At 40.2% G+C, this 15,063-nt stretch overlaps 1 protein-coding gene across 2 annotated transcripts in view; it reads left to right on the top strand.

Annotated features, from left to right (window-relative positions):
- Positions 1-15,063, top strand: part of LOC125000614 (muscarinic acetylcholine receptor M4-like) — a 40,601-nt gene that overhangs the window by 9,048 nt on the left and 16,490 nt on the right. For both annotated transcript variants that reach the window (XM_047576151.1, XM_047576150.1), the window contains exons 2-3: positions 12,136-12,734; positions 14,780-14,925. In XM_047576151.1, the coding sequence (XP_047432107.1) occupies positions 12,136-12,734; positions 14,780-14,925 (745 nt within the window). The remainder of the gene's footprint in view (positions 1-12,135; positions 12,735-14,779; positions 14,926-15,063) is intronic.

The following is a 15,063-nucleotide window of genomic DNA, read 5'->3' as shown; positions in this document are numbered from 1 at the left end:
CATCATTGGGATTGTCCTTGTAATCAAGGATCCTTTCACTTTTACAAAAGTGATATAATGGGGCTCTGTGCTAGGATGGACCAATACCTTTCATCATATACTGTATATCTCATTCAGTGGTGTGGTTCTAACTTGTGAAATCGACTTTGCTCTCCAAATATGATATGTTAGAAGATAAATGTATCACAATCCTGAAATGTTTCTATTTCTATGCAGCCAGTTTGAGAACACGTCCTAACATGTTATTTCATGTTATTTGGCATATTCTGCCAATGTGCAACTGCACAATATTCTAGAGTAACAAATGAAAAAGGATGTGTACCTACATAAAGTACACACAGGTAGAGATATGAATGTAAAAGCAGCGTGGTAGCTCTAGTCTTTCAGCTGGATGGTGTGAGATGATGATGAAATCACTAGAAATGTTTCTCATCTGCCTGTGCTATATATGTCAAACAAGATCTAAGCATTGCGTATGATGGATCTGCTGCTGGGATAGATATAAATACATTTTTAAAAATTTCTTCCTGCGATTTTTTAAAAAACAAAAAACACACTAGCTAGCAGTAAGTATGTTGGCTACCAGAAGCTGATTGATTCAGTGATACATTGAAGCCCTCATAAACATTATTAAGCTTGAATCCCATTGTACTGCAGCTGCAGCCAGCCACGTTGATGCAACAGAGATGTTCCTCTTCCACAGACTGAATCAAATGATCTAATTTAAATTTATTTTAATCAAAGACTTAAATGGACATATTCCGTCTTTGGGATGTTTCTCTGACCTAACATTAAGACTGTGAAGACAGATGTTTCTAGTCCACCCATTTAATAACATTGAGAAGTGTGAAACTGCAACATACAAAGACATCGGCAAATCAAATCTATGCACACACACACACACACAAAAAAAAATGAAAACACATTCAGACAATATAAAGACTACTGTGAATACATACTCAGGATTGCTACCCTAGGTGTAAGATCTATGCAGATACGGCTGTACTTGCAAACATAAATAGCACTGCCAGACAGTTGAGCTGTTTTACCCTGAATGGATTTGCTACCTTTGCGACCCTAAATATGGGTCATGCAAAAGGACAATAGAACCTACGATCATTTGAAGTCTGAAGTGACAACATGAATAACATTATTAACAGACACGTATGAATTATCAATGAAAACACATTTTAGAAACTGTTCATATACATGACAAAATAGGACAACTGAAATCAAATCAAACAAATACAGGCCAAAGCACATAAAAATCTTAAGTGCAGGATGGCATTTAGAAATACCACATGTCTACCACTAGAATTTCCAGTTTTCACTAATTTCTTCACCTCTTCCTTTCACCCTTGCATTTAAATCCGCTTCCCCTGTCTTTGAAATTTGTTTTCCTGAAATGTACATTTGTTTCAGGACTTGTAAATGTGTTGTAATGGTAATGTAATTTTGTTTTATGATATGAAAAAAGTTTTCTAAAATGTAAATTTTATCTTAAGCTTTGTGTTTCACAGTTTGTAATGTTGATTTGCACCTCCCAGCCACTGTATGGTGAGGGTCTTTAGACACAAATTTGAGTTTTCTCAAGTGCATCAGTTGTCATAGTTTCAGTAAGTGAAGATTGTCGGCTAAAGCTACAATTTAAAAGTTATTTAAGTTTTTGTTAATATTTCCCAGAAGTTGCACTTTTTTATTTCACATATGTTGCATGGAAATACCAATTAGTGAAATGCCGTGGTTGCCATGTCAGCATACATCACAGCAGCTCTGTAGTATTATTTACAAGTGAAGACATTTAAACTCAAGTGTATCACTTGTGTTATCTGTTTTATAATTAACCATATAGTTTAAGCATTTCAGACCTAAACATTGGCCAGTGGAAAAATTACAGTATTTTTTCTACAGTATTGTATTGTATTGTGTACACGCGTGTGTACCCAGCAAAAGCTGGAGGTCATGGTTTGATGAAGCTAAGAGGACCTTCTACTTCATCCTTATTTAGCGATTATGAATGGCTTGTGTGTTGATAAGCAATTTTTATGCACTGTTTTCATAAAGCCTGATTACTGTTGTTCAACATTTAAGTCAAAGCTTTTAATGAACAACTGCACAACTGCAAACAAATCAAATAATACAGGCCAAAGCCTTAAGATTATGACACTCAAAAAGTCCTTAATGCAGGCTGGCATTCAGAAATGCTAGATGCCTTAGCTTGGATGTCCATTTTATGTTAATTTCTTAACTTTTTCCCAACACATGTGGTTCCCATCAAAATAAAGTCCAACTCTCAGCTCTATCTCTCATCATCACAAAACACAAAATATAGATAATAGAAAAATGTACAATATTCACCTAAAAATGTACAATATAAAGCTTTAAGCTAGCAACAAGTTACAGACGTGATGAGTGGAAGTCAATTGGCAGATTTTTCAGAATAATAGAACATACAAACAGTCTGCATATCATTCCCTCAGATCAAACCGACTTTATCAAGGGAAGACATTCAACCAACAACCTATGCAGACTATTAAACCTTATCAACTACTCCTCTAATACAAACTCACCAACAGCATAGTCACTTTGGATGCAGAAAAAGCATTTGACAAGGTGAATTGGGAATTCTTATTTTAGCAGCCAGCAGGTTTTGTTTGGAGGAGGTGAGTTTATCTTTTTACCCCCAGGCCTCCGTTTTTCGCGCTTTTAATCAGTAGGTTCATGCACATGTTACTACATGTGGTAGTTTGCCTGTTAAAGTCCACCGGTGGTTGTTGGTGTACCTTCACTTTATTTTTGAGTGGTAACCCTGGGGTGGCCACTGGCGTGCTTGGGAAAGCCAAAAACAATAGTCAGCTTTTCGTAAACTGGGGAAACAGTCAAAGGCAGAGAAGAAACCAGGTAAGTTCTAGAGTAAGTTAGTTTGTAGTTTGTTCACTGCAAAATCACTGCACTCTGCGTCTCTGTGGGTTTTCTCTGGGTTCTCTGGTTTCCTTCCACCTCCAAAGACATGCATGTTAATTGGTGATTCTAAATTGACCCCAAGTGTGAGTGGGAGTGTGAATGGTTGTTGGCCCTGCGATAGACTGGCAACCTGTCCAGGGTGTACTGTGCCTCTGGCAACCCCCACGACCCTAGTGAGGATAAGGGGTAGTAGAAGATGAAATGAGAGGCACTGCAGACATGGCAGGGAAGCAAAATCATCAAAAAAACACGCCATGGAGACTTGGGCATGGCGAGGAGACAAAAAAGCATGGCATGAAGACAAAAACATTGGGACAAAAACAAAGCGACAGGGAACAAAGGGAAAGACAGGGCTATATATACAAAACACGTGGGCCAGGGAAAGATGAGACACAGGTGAAACTAAAGAGGGTGGAGCACACAAGGAGAAACCAATAAGCCAATAAAGTGAAAACACAGGGAAAACACAAAACAGGAAACCCAGGGACTTAACAAAACAAAACAGGAAACTCAAAACATGGTCATGACCAGGCAGACAAAACAGGCTGCTTCTGAGGATGGGCAGACGGGATGGGCTGCTCTGGTATCAACACAGGAGGAGCTAGCATGGGAAATGGCACCAGAGCAGGAGCTGGCACTGGAACAGGCACAGAAACAGGAGCTGGCACAGAAACAGAAGTCAGTGCAGGAGCTGGTGCAGGAGCTGGCACAGGAGCAGGCATGTAAATAGGAGCAGGCACAGGGGCCCCCTCAGGGGCACAGATGTGAGCAGGAGCCATCTCAGGAACACAGAGGGGAATAGGAGCCACCATGGGCTCAGGCAAGAGGAGCAGAGTTGATCCTAGGTACTGGGACAGGCTGCTGGGGGTTGACTGGCCGGTAGCTGGCAGGCTGGGGAACCGCCACCATATGGTCCACAGAGCGGGACGCCAGAGGCTGCCGGCCAGCAGGCCTGCCTCCATGGTGTCCATACATCTACCAGTTGGGGTCCTTATGGCTAGGAGAGATGCAGGATAGTAAACGATCAGGCTAGGGTTCAAACAAAAGTATTGAATGATTAACGAAAGGTGCTGCAGACATGGGAGGGCTAGCAAAATCATGGAATGAACAAAAACACAAAAAAGCATGACATGGAGACAAAACTAACACAACAGGGACAAAAAGAAAGGCAGGCCAATATATATGCACATGGGTCGGGGGAATACAAAAGAATAAACCAATTATGGGAAATACATAGGGAGAAATACAAAACTGGAAAAAAAGGGACTTGTCAAAATAAAACAGGAAATTTGAAACATGATCATCAAAAAACACAGACAAACTCAGAATCATGACACCCACTCAAGATGCTCAATTATGTTTACAGGAATTCGAGTTACAGTTAAAGGTTGGTGCCTCCTTTCTCTGAGAAAGAGATTTCTCATTTTCAGTGTATAGCCACCACATTTGATGTCTGGACACTGTTGCTACAGTGTGTTCTAACGCAGGGTTTCTTAACCTTTTTGACTGCTGGGCCCAATTTTCCCAGTACAAAGTGGCCCGCGGCCCATTCAAACATTAACGCTTTCATTTTAATTGATCTGAGTCTTGATTTGATTTGTAATGAATATATAAATCAAGTCCTTTTATGGTTTAACAGTTAAAATCTTGTGAAATAAATGATGCAATACATGCCCCCCTTTTGCCCCTATAATTGGAGATGGTAAATTTGTCGATTTCTTAAAAATGATTAAATATTGTTTGTTGCTGACAAACTTCTGCTCCGCACTTCAACCCAGTAGTCGACGGTAAGGCACCAAGTGAACTGCCATTAACTCCAAAAGAAGAAAAGGGTCAATGTGTGTATGTGTGTGAGAGAGCAGAGAGCAGCCGGTCTTGGGGTTATCGCGCGAATCCACAGGTTGCACATCTTGTAAACCACGGCGAGGAGGACTATCACTACTTTCTCCCCAGCAAACCCATGCCCCTTTCACATCGATGTCCCGGCAGTTGACCCGGGATTTTATCGGCTTCGATGTGAACAGCAATGCCGCGTTGACCCGGATTTTTTGCTCTTATGTTGTATCTGCCTGTTACATTCTGATCTTGTCACTTGATGGCCTGACAGACTGTATTATTGTAGAAGCTTCAGCTCAACAACATGTTTTGGTCTTCTCCCATAAAGACTGATCTATGAAGGGCAGAGATTTTTGTTAATTTTTTCAATCAAACAAATCAAATGTGTTGTTACACGATTGTTAATGCAAGTGAATACGTGAATTAGGACTACTTCATGTTTAGGAAATTGCAACGATGAGGTAATGCATGTGCAACTGTGTTTATATAGAGCATTTATAGTGATATCCCACACTTTTTCAACGATTATGCAATTGGAAATCTATGAGCCGCATCCGAGGAGATTCGGTAGAAGATATCAAACAGATATGAGGCACTGTGCAGGACATGGTGATTTATTCTAATATCAGCAGCGGGGTTTGACAGGTCCATTCTTCAGGTCATCAATAAACTCCATTGTCCATTGTTTACCTGCCATGTACGCAATGACATATGAGATGGAGCCAAAAACAGGCACGCAGCTCTCACAACGGGAGGTCTGACCCGGGACTTCTGGCGATGTGAATGCGCACCAAAGGCAAGTTGACCCGATTCGGGATTTTCAATGTCAAAGGGACACCAGAGTGACAGATTAGACAGTTCCTGATAATGAATCCGACTCAAATTGTGAGGAGACGGTCGTTGCGAAAAAAGACAGGAAATTATTTTTTCGTGAGGAGTGGCTGCGCAAGTTCCTCTGTCTGGGGTAGTCTACTTCAGAGAGACAAATTCAGTGAACTGCAAATTCTGCTGTCGATACCCAAAACATGCAGGGAACACGGAATTTGCTGATAATACCGGCACTACACAATTAAAACACAACACAATGGTCGGGACCTGTGTAATGAAACTGCAATGAAACTTCACTTCCAGGTGCATTTAGAAGACAAGAGGCTGCTTTTATAAGGATGTTTCGTTTTAAGAGCTTTGTTCAATAGCGTTAGCCCACCCTCAATGCACTGGGCTCACGGCTTAATAAAGGGTTATACTTGCGTGTAAATGGCCTTTGTCGGGGGGATTGGCATCACTCTCATTTTCATGTTTTCTTTTTAAAAACTTCTCCATTACTGACCTTTCGCAACAGTCCAATCATACATACACAGAAGACCTTTCGCAAAAGCCCCGTCCCCCTTAGTTACTGTTGCTAGCCTGTCAGCTGTGTGTGAAGGGCTTTTTCTGCAAATGCTTAGTGCAGCGTGTTAAACAACTGTCTGATCCCTCACTACCACAGATGCAGAACTGATTTTTTTTGCGGTGGTGCTCGCAGGAGTCTAAAGTTGTAAAGCAGCCATTTTGCGGGCTTATGAGCTGGTGCCAGAACCCTACAGGCAGCGTTTTAGAAGGTGTCCAAAGGCTGAGAAGCAGACATTTGTTGAATTTGAGAGAAATAAATCTTGTTTAGTAGGTGGTGCACATCTCAGAAAGTTGAAACAAAAGAGCAACCTTTGTGACTTGATACTGAGGAATTCAGAAATTGTGGGAGACAGTTGGACAGTAAGTGAGTAGCAAGTATCCATGGTGGGGCTACTGCTGAATATGTCTTGGAGCTGGTTCTTCAGGTTTTGTTGAGTCTGCTGGCTCTAGCACAGGAAACTCTTGGAGAATCTGTTTTTTGTAAGAAGCCTCATAGCTGATTGCCATGCTCTCAGTAAAAAGATGCTAAGCCAGTGGCCTTATTAGCTCCAGTACCCTGTCTATCTCATCTTTCTGGGACAGCAAGAGTGGCATTATTAGGTTGACAGTAGGTCATTGTAGCGCTTTTGGAATATGTCACAAAATCACCATGACACCACAGCTCTCTTTTGATCCCTTTTACTGAATGAGTCTGTAATGATTAAACATGGGACTACATCAGTTTGCACCCCCTTGCACCACAAAAGATTCATAAAATAACAAAGTAGAACAAATAAAAATAATTAATTAAATATGCTCTGTCTAACATGTCTAATTCATCACAGATAATTAACCTGGTGTGCACTTAACATTTATTTTATACAAATCACAGAAAAAAACTACATTTCTCATAATTTCTCTTGATTTAGTTCACCTAATGTGACTTGACACAAGTGGCGGCATTTCAAAGGAACAGTTAGGTAACGTAAATTCTAAGGTGCTTTACAGGCTTGTGCTTTATGCATCTTACATATCATTGCAATGCTGTGTTTTTGAATACTGCAACAACTCTTAGAAGCTAATTTTCTTCGTCAACATGCCCATGTCTCTCAGGTCCAAATGCACACTGAGAGAGAATCTCTAATGCGCATGTTCTACTCAACATGCAAAAACATGTAGAAAATAAAGGTACACAAAATATTACTCCTTTGTTAATACTGGAAGAAGTCTCACAACAACGTTGTAATTGAACTAACAGAATCATTGAGTGTTATAAAAATTATAAAAGTATGATAAAACTGTACATTCCTTCTGTCACTGTCATTGTAATTGCATAGACAGCCCATACATATATATATATACAGTATACTTCCACTTTTTCTTGCACTGTTGATTCTGGTGATTTTGTTGGTGTGTTATGTTGATGTCTGTGTGTTTGTGGACAAGCTACTGGACACTTGAATTTCCCCCAGGGGATGGATAAAGTATTTTTCTTTTCTATCCTTATATTCTAGACAGAGTTGGACCTGCTCACTATGTCACAAAGCTAGACCTAAATGGTTTCTGGCAAGTACCCTTAAAAGAAACGGGTTTCTGAGATTTCTACCTTTGTAACCCTGCAGTATACAGTGATGGCATTCGGCATGTATAATATCCCCACCACCTTTCAACACCTTATGCAGCAGGTGCTGACCGGAGTTGCGAACTGTTAAGCATATCTTGATGTGGTTGTCTACTCTGCTGACTGAGAGTATCATGTGGAAACTTTGTCAGCTGTGTTTCAATGTCTGCAAGATGCTTCGCTCACATTAAACCTTGCAACTTGTGAGTTTGCCAATGCCACCATCACCTATTTTGGCAAGTAGGTTGGTCAGGACCAGGTGCGGCAAGTTGATTCAAAGGCAACTGCTATCTGAGTTCCATGTTTCCACCACTAAGTGGGAGCTGCGTTACTTTCTCGGTTTAGCTGGTTATTAAAAAGGTTTTTGTAACAACTTTGCTGCAACTGTGTCTCCTTTGACTGACCTTTTCAGACCTACTAGGGGCTTGGTTTGAGATGCTAAGTGTGAGCTAGCATTTCAGATTAACAAATTAAACCCTTATAATATACTAATTTAAAGTCATAATACCATGATGATGCAAGGAAGCCTACTTATTTTGATGGTCAATTTGGTAATTTCACCATAAAATTCAAGTCAATTCAGTTTTATTTATATAACATCAAGTTGTCTCAAGAAGGCAACGGTGGCAAGGAAAAACTAACTTTTAACAGGAAGAAACCTTGAACTGAAACCAGCTCATATGGTGGGAGCCATCTGCCAAAGGCCAGCCAGGTAGAAACTCTGTGTTAGCCCTGTGATAGACTGGTGACCTTTCCAGGGTGCGCCCAGATTCTCTCGCCTGATAACAGCTGGGATAGGCTCCAGCAACCCCCGCGACCCTACACAGTAAAATCAGCATACCCATATTAACACTGTAAGAGTTGATCTTAACACTTTTAAAGTGTCTATATGGGTCCACACCTCACAGTGTTAATTTAACACTTTTTCGAGTGTTGGTACCTTTACACTAAGTTAGTGTAAATTTGACTCTTCTTGTAGTTAAATGTAACACACTGCCTAACACCAACCAGTGTTAGTTTTTTTTTTTAACAATTCTATGTAGTGTTAGCAATTAACTCTCTCAGAGGACTATTTCTTAACTACACAAATGTTATCCCCATAACACTTAAAAGGTGCCAATATAATTCTTATATAATCCTACAAAAAATACATGGCACCACTTTAGCACGCTAGCTAGCAACTCTGAACCATTAGCATTATCTTATCACATTTTATGGAAACATTTATTTTCAAACTTGCACCACAAATATTAGAACATGCAACAGTAAGGCACAATGTATGTATGTAGCGTTAACACCACTTTAACATGCTAGCTAGCAACTCCAAACCATTAGCATCATCTTATCATGTTTTATATCTATGGTTACAAAGTGCATGACTCGTCTCACTCAGCCAAAACGTCAAGCCAAACGTACTGTTTACTGCCATTACTCACTTTCTATGTTACAGTGAGGCCAGGCATGCATGCTAAGCTCTAGTTCATTAAGCAGGTGTTTGGGTGGTTAGTAACAGCGCGACATGTAAAGTCTCCATGGCTCATTGCTGCAAAATAATTTCAGGTGCCCGAAGAGTAACTAAACTTGAGGTGTTAAATACAGGATCAGAGTTTAGAGTAATATTTAAACACTTACACCTAGAGGTTTGATTTAGTGACACTTCCTTTTTACACTTGGTTTTGACAAAAACTATTTCTCGACTGAGAGTTAATTATAATGGATTAACTCTACCCAGAGTATAATTAACTCTACTAGTGTATGTCTAGTTTAACACGAAGAATTGAACTCTTCTCAATTTGCTGTGTAGTGAGGATAAGCGGTAGTAGAAGATGAGATGAGACCCTTCCATGCAAGTACACACTAGGAGTTCAACGAGGGGGTTCAACAATTTTTTAAAGTCAACTAATAGGTCTAGTTTAACCAACAGGCCAGCAAATCTACTAGGTAGACTACTACACTGCATACCAGTAATCCTCAAGAATGAGTCAGAGATACATACCATCAAGAGCGTTGGGCCCGACAAATCACTTGATTGAAACCACCCAGCAAAAGCTGAGAAGCTGACGAGAGAGAATAACTATAAAACTCAACTCTATTCAAGAGGTGTTTGTGAAGCATGACCTTGACTTTGGCCATGCTGACAAAATAAAACACAGCATAATGAGAACCCATTCAAACACAGGGCAAGACCTATACACTCTCACTGCACAGAAGCTGTCCCTAATAATTTCCACAACTTTCTTCTTGGAGTGGATCCAAATGGTCCACAGTTCCTGATCTCAAATTGGCTTCTACCAAACTGAAACACATTAAGCAGACAGGCACAAAAATGCATTTGCCAGCTGGCATGTTCAAGAGGCTCATAGGTTGCTACCTCTGCTAAGCTTGACTAAATGAGTTGCAGGCTCTGTTGACATATAAGTTTCACAGTACAATTTCCAGCTTCTGCATAGAGCTGGGAAAATATTCAGAGCTGGATTGTCCACTTGTCCAAAAACAGATCATCTAATGACTCATACTCACAGAAAGAGTTGGAGAGAATACAACTGTATACAAAAGGTCACTTGGAATCTGAACATGAATGAAAGTAACATTGAAACTATCTGAGAAGCATGTAGTTAATCAAGTAATCATTCAGTTCATTCTGTTTTTACTCAGAAAATGGTTCTGATGACACAAAATCTTGGATAAGACATAAGAAAACAATAAAAGAAAAAGTATTACATACAAAACTATTTGATCCCATTCACTGCTCAAGTAATTGAAGTACTTGAAACTAATTATCATAGAATTAAGTCTTGTCTCGTCTCGTCTTCGTCCACTTATCCGGGTCACGGGGGCAGCAGCTTCAGGAGGGAGGTCAATAAAAAGGTATGAACAGAACCGGTGACAAAGGGCAGCCCTGGCGAAGTCCAACTCTCACTGGGAACAAGTCCGACTTACAGCCGGCTACACAGACCAAACTCCCGCTCCTTTGGTACAGGGACCGAATGGCCCTTTGCAAGGGGCCATCCAGCCCATACTCCTGCAGAACCCCCACAGACACAGGATGCCCCTGGGGACACAATGGTAGGCCTTCTCCAGATCCACAAAACACATGTGGACCGGTTGGGCAAACTCCCATTACCGGTCAGCTGCTTCCAAAGACCCACAGACTAACCATGCCCAGTAGGCCTCCTTCTTCAGCCCGACGGCTCCCTTCACCTCTAGTGTCCATGAGCAGGTTCGGGAGTTACCACCACGACCAGCACCAGCGACCTTGCGGCCACAACTCACTATTCGTTTGGCCCTACCAGGTCTGCACAGCATCTTCCCCTGCCATCTGATCCAACTCACCACCAGGTGGTGATCAGTTGACAGCTCTGCTCCTCTCTTCACCCGAGTGTCCAGAACATACGGCCGCAGGTCTGATGATACAACAACAAAGTCAATCATCAACCTACGACCTAGGCCGTCATGGTGCCAAGAGCACCAACTGGTGCCTGGGTGTCTTAATTGGATAATGAGAATGTGTTTACGTGTTTAAATGCACTTAAGTTCTCCTGTTATAGTTCGATTAAGGCAATAATTGTTTTTTTTTTCACATGCACATGCACTGATTTACTGCCTCGGTGCCTTGCTCCATAGCCCTAATAATAATAGTATAAAATGAAAAATGGAAATAATGGTCTGTGGTTGTCAAAACCAAGACATTTAAAGAGAACTTTCCATGATACCAAAGCTGTGAACTCATGTGCCACTAAAACAGGTCCTGGAATGAAATTTTATTCCATAGGCAAGAGGCGCAAATCTCTACAACATGTATTTAATTTCCTATGGGTGCATGTGATTGCCTAAAATGGCTTGGCGGCTTCGTCAGGCGGCCAGCCAACTGAACTAAATTTCCATAACTGGAAGTCTTTAAAATAGACAAAATGTTTTTAAGTATTTGAGATTGGTTATGCCTATTTTGTTAAGTGTGAGCTTGAAAAGTTTTCACATTCCAGCTTGACTTTCCCTCTTAGTTTTTGCACAGTAGAATATCATTTTGTCATTATACCAGCTTGCAAGATTAACATGGCAGCTGCGGATCAGTTAGTAGGGCAGATAAGCTATTTTAACCATGTAATACAACATGCCGAAGTGTCCTTCAGCAAAATGGGTAGATGTGTCATTGTGAGTGTAAACACGAACCTTTCTATTTGTGAATTTGTTACTAACACAGCTACAGATTGTTTAGATGACTCAAATCAGATACTGGTTAAGGGTAAATTTTCTTTTTGTTAGCAATTCCAAATTATCAGTTATGTTGCAGTTTCTCAACTTTTACACTGTACACCTCATATTTTGTCTCTTTCTTTTTACAGGGTCACTGGTCAACCAGTCTGCTGACCTGTTCTCCAACACCTCATGCAATGTGTCCACAAACGATTCCGCATCCTGCCCTCTCTCTGACAATGAAGTTGATTCAGGAAGTCCAAAAAAAGCCCTGGAGATGTTTTTCATCGCCTTGGTTACAGGATCTCTGAGCTTTGTGACTGTTACAGGAAATATTTTAGTCATGCTGTCTATCAAAGTAAATAGACACCTGCAGACTGTGAATAATTATTTTTTATTTTCTTTAGCATGTGCTGACCTGATTATTGGTGTTTTCAGCATGAATTTGTACACAGTCTACATAATTGTTGGTTACTGGCCACTTGGGCCGGTGGTCTGTGACTTGTGGCTAGCTTTAGATTATGTTGTCTCCAATGCCTCTGTGATGAATTTATTGATCATCAGCTTTGATCGCTACTTCTGTGTGACAAAACCCCTCACATATCCGATCAGAAGGACAACTAAGATGGCAGGATTAATGATTGCAGCAGCATGGATCCTGTCATTCATCTTGTGGGCTCCTGCCATCCTGTTCTGGCAGTTCATCGTTGGTCAGCGAACAGTGCCACCCGGAGAGTGTTATATTCAGGTACATTAATGAAAATACAATACAAGCAAATCCACTGTCTACAAAGTTTTTAGGAGATATATGGAGAATTGATACTTTCAAACAACCTGATGTAGCTGGCTTATGTGTCATCACATGACTGAAATGTTAAAATTTGAATAACAATATATATATAAGTGTGTGGAGCAGAGTTGGTCAGAATGTCAGAGGTCAGAAGGATTGCCTGATGTGGATGTTGCTCTTTGTTGTCGACAATTCTACTTTACAGCAGGTGCCAAGCTAGACTTTAAAAACCTGGAGTGGCCAGAGGGTGGGCAAGGTTTTATCAGAATCAGAATCAGCTTTATTGGCCAAGTATGTGTGTGCACATACTGTACAAGGAATTTGGCTCATGTCACTGTGCTCAATCTTGAAAGACTAGCACGTGTAAAAAATAAGAACATCAAAAATAGAAAAACTGTACAACATCAATTAGACTATCAGAATAAAAAGATTTTTTTTTTCCCCTCAACAAATACGAATACAGTTTTTGGAGGAACTCGCCTGGTAGGTTGTTCCAAATATCTCTGTGAATTAATCACAGATCTTCTATGGATGTAGGCTTACCCAAATTATTGACAGAATGATGTCTACAATAATTTTGCAAGTGGTTGTGTTCCTATTCCTGTGTCTACCCCTTACAAGTTCCAAGCAAGCATATTTCCAATATATAATCCACCAATTACACTATATGTTGTTGACATCTTCAAGTACCTTACTTTGCTTACAGCATAAAAACCATATATGCAGTTGTTAAAGTCTCTGTTGGAACACTCAGTCCAGTGCACATTTCCTGATAAGACAGTCATGAAGTTGTGAGGAGTGAGCACTCACATGCTTTTTAAATTGCTTGGTTCTGGTGCAGTGCCATGTTCAGAGCTGGTGGAGTCCTGAAAACATTTTTGTCCAGATACAGTAGCATTAGCTTTAGAATGATGTGGATTGTCCAGCAGACAGTTCGGTACTGCAGAATCAAAACAGAAGCACGTTTATTGCTAACTAATCTAGCAAAGAGTCGGCTACATCTGCTGCTAGCTAGGTAGCTAGCAGCAGATGTAGCCGACTCTTCTAGCTAGCTAGCTAGCTAGCTAGCTAGATAGATAGATAGATAGATAGATAGATAGATAGATAGATAGATAGATAGATAGATAGATCTCTGACATGCAGTCAGTCAGTGAAGGGCATCACAAAGAGAGCAATCTCTGACAGAGGCACGGACCCACCATAACACTGCTCAGAATGAGGCTTTTATTTTGGTACTTCCGCTGAACGGAAAATAGCATATTAGCCAAATAATAATAATAACTTTAGCCAAGCGCTACATTTAACATTTAGATTTAACATTTAATATTTCAATTAAAATTTAACATTTACATTTAGATTTAAAATGTACATCGAGCATTTTACATTTACATTTAGATTTAACATTTAGTAAATGTAAAAAAAAGAAAAAAAAATGTGGAAAATTCATCCTTAATTTTTTAGAGTTTTGGGGGTAAATGTGGGAAAAATTACATGTTCAATTTAACATGTAACTTTACAAACAGCTCCCCATACATATACAAAAAGTAAGGAAATGTGGACTGAGCAGCAGAGCTATGTGGGTTCTGCCTAAAAATTTGCCACATCTTCTCTGCCAACACCCCACGGCTTATTTTGCTGTTGCCCCTGACTGCTACCCCCAGGTGTTGCCAATCAGATGCCTGATATACGTACATTTGTTTTTGTACGGATTTGTGTTTTGTGTTTTTAAACAATATCTTCTTTTGGGGCTGGTTTTATTAAAAAGTGGTAATATCATGCAATCCTATGTGAATTCCTTCAGTACCGCGACACCTATTCTGTTCTGTTAAAGCTCTATCACAATTTTTCTGTGCACAAATTCTGTGCTCTTTTGGATACTACTTTAATAATAACACACAACCTAATGCTTCCCTACTGGTCTCAAGAACGTGCTGTTGATCTGGTGTTCCTATAGAGATATTGTTTCTATGTTAATTTGTCTTTTTCTTTCATTCTTTCTGCAGTTCCTTTCTAACCCTGCTGTGACTTTTGGGACTGCTATTGCAGCATTCTATCTCCCTGTCATCATCATGACAGTCCTGTACATCCACATCTCCCTTGCCTCCAGGAGCCGGGTCTCCAAACACAAACCCGAGAAGAAGGGAATAAAGTAAGAATTTCAAAGGAGTCTAAAAGTGTTTTAAAGACTTAAAATTTTAAATTAATATGGGCTTAAAGCTTAACATAGACTCCTAGCTTTAGCTAGTTTGCTTGAAGGTGTTCACATCCAAATTGGAGGAAAGATGTA

The sequence above is a fragment of the Mugil cephalus genome, chromosome 23 (assembly GCF_022458985.1).
Source record: "Mugil cephalus isolate CIBA_MC_2020 chromosome 23, CIBA_Mcephalus_1.1, whole genome shotgun sequence".
NCBI lineage: Eukaryota > Metazoa > Chordata > Actinopteri > Mugiliformes > Mugilidae > Mugil > Mugil cephalus.
The sequence above is the reverse complement of the archived record's forward strand: the minus strand, read 5'-3'. Positions and strand labels throughout refer to the sequence as shown.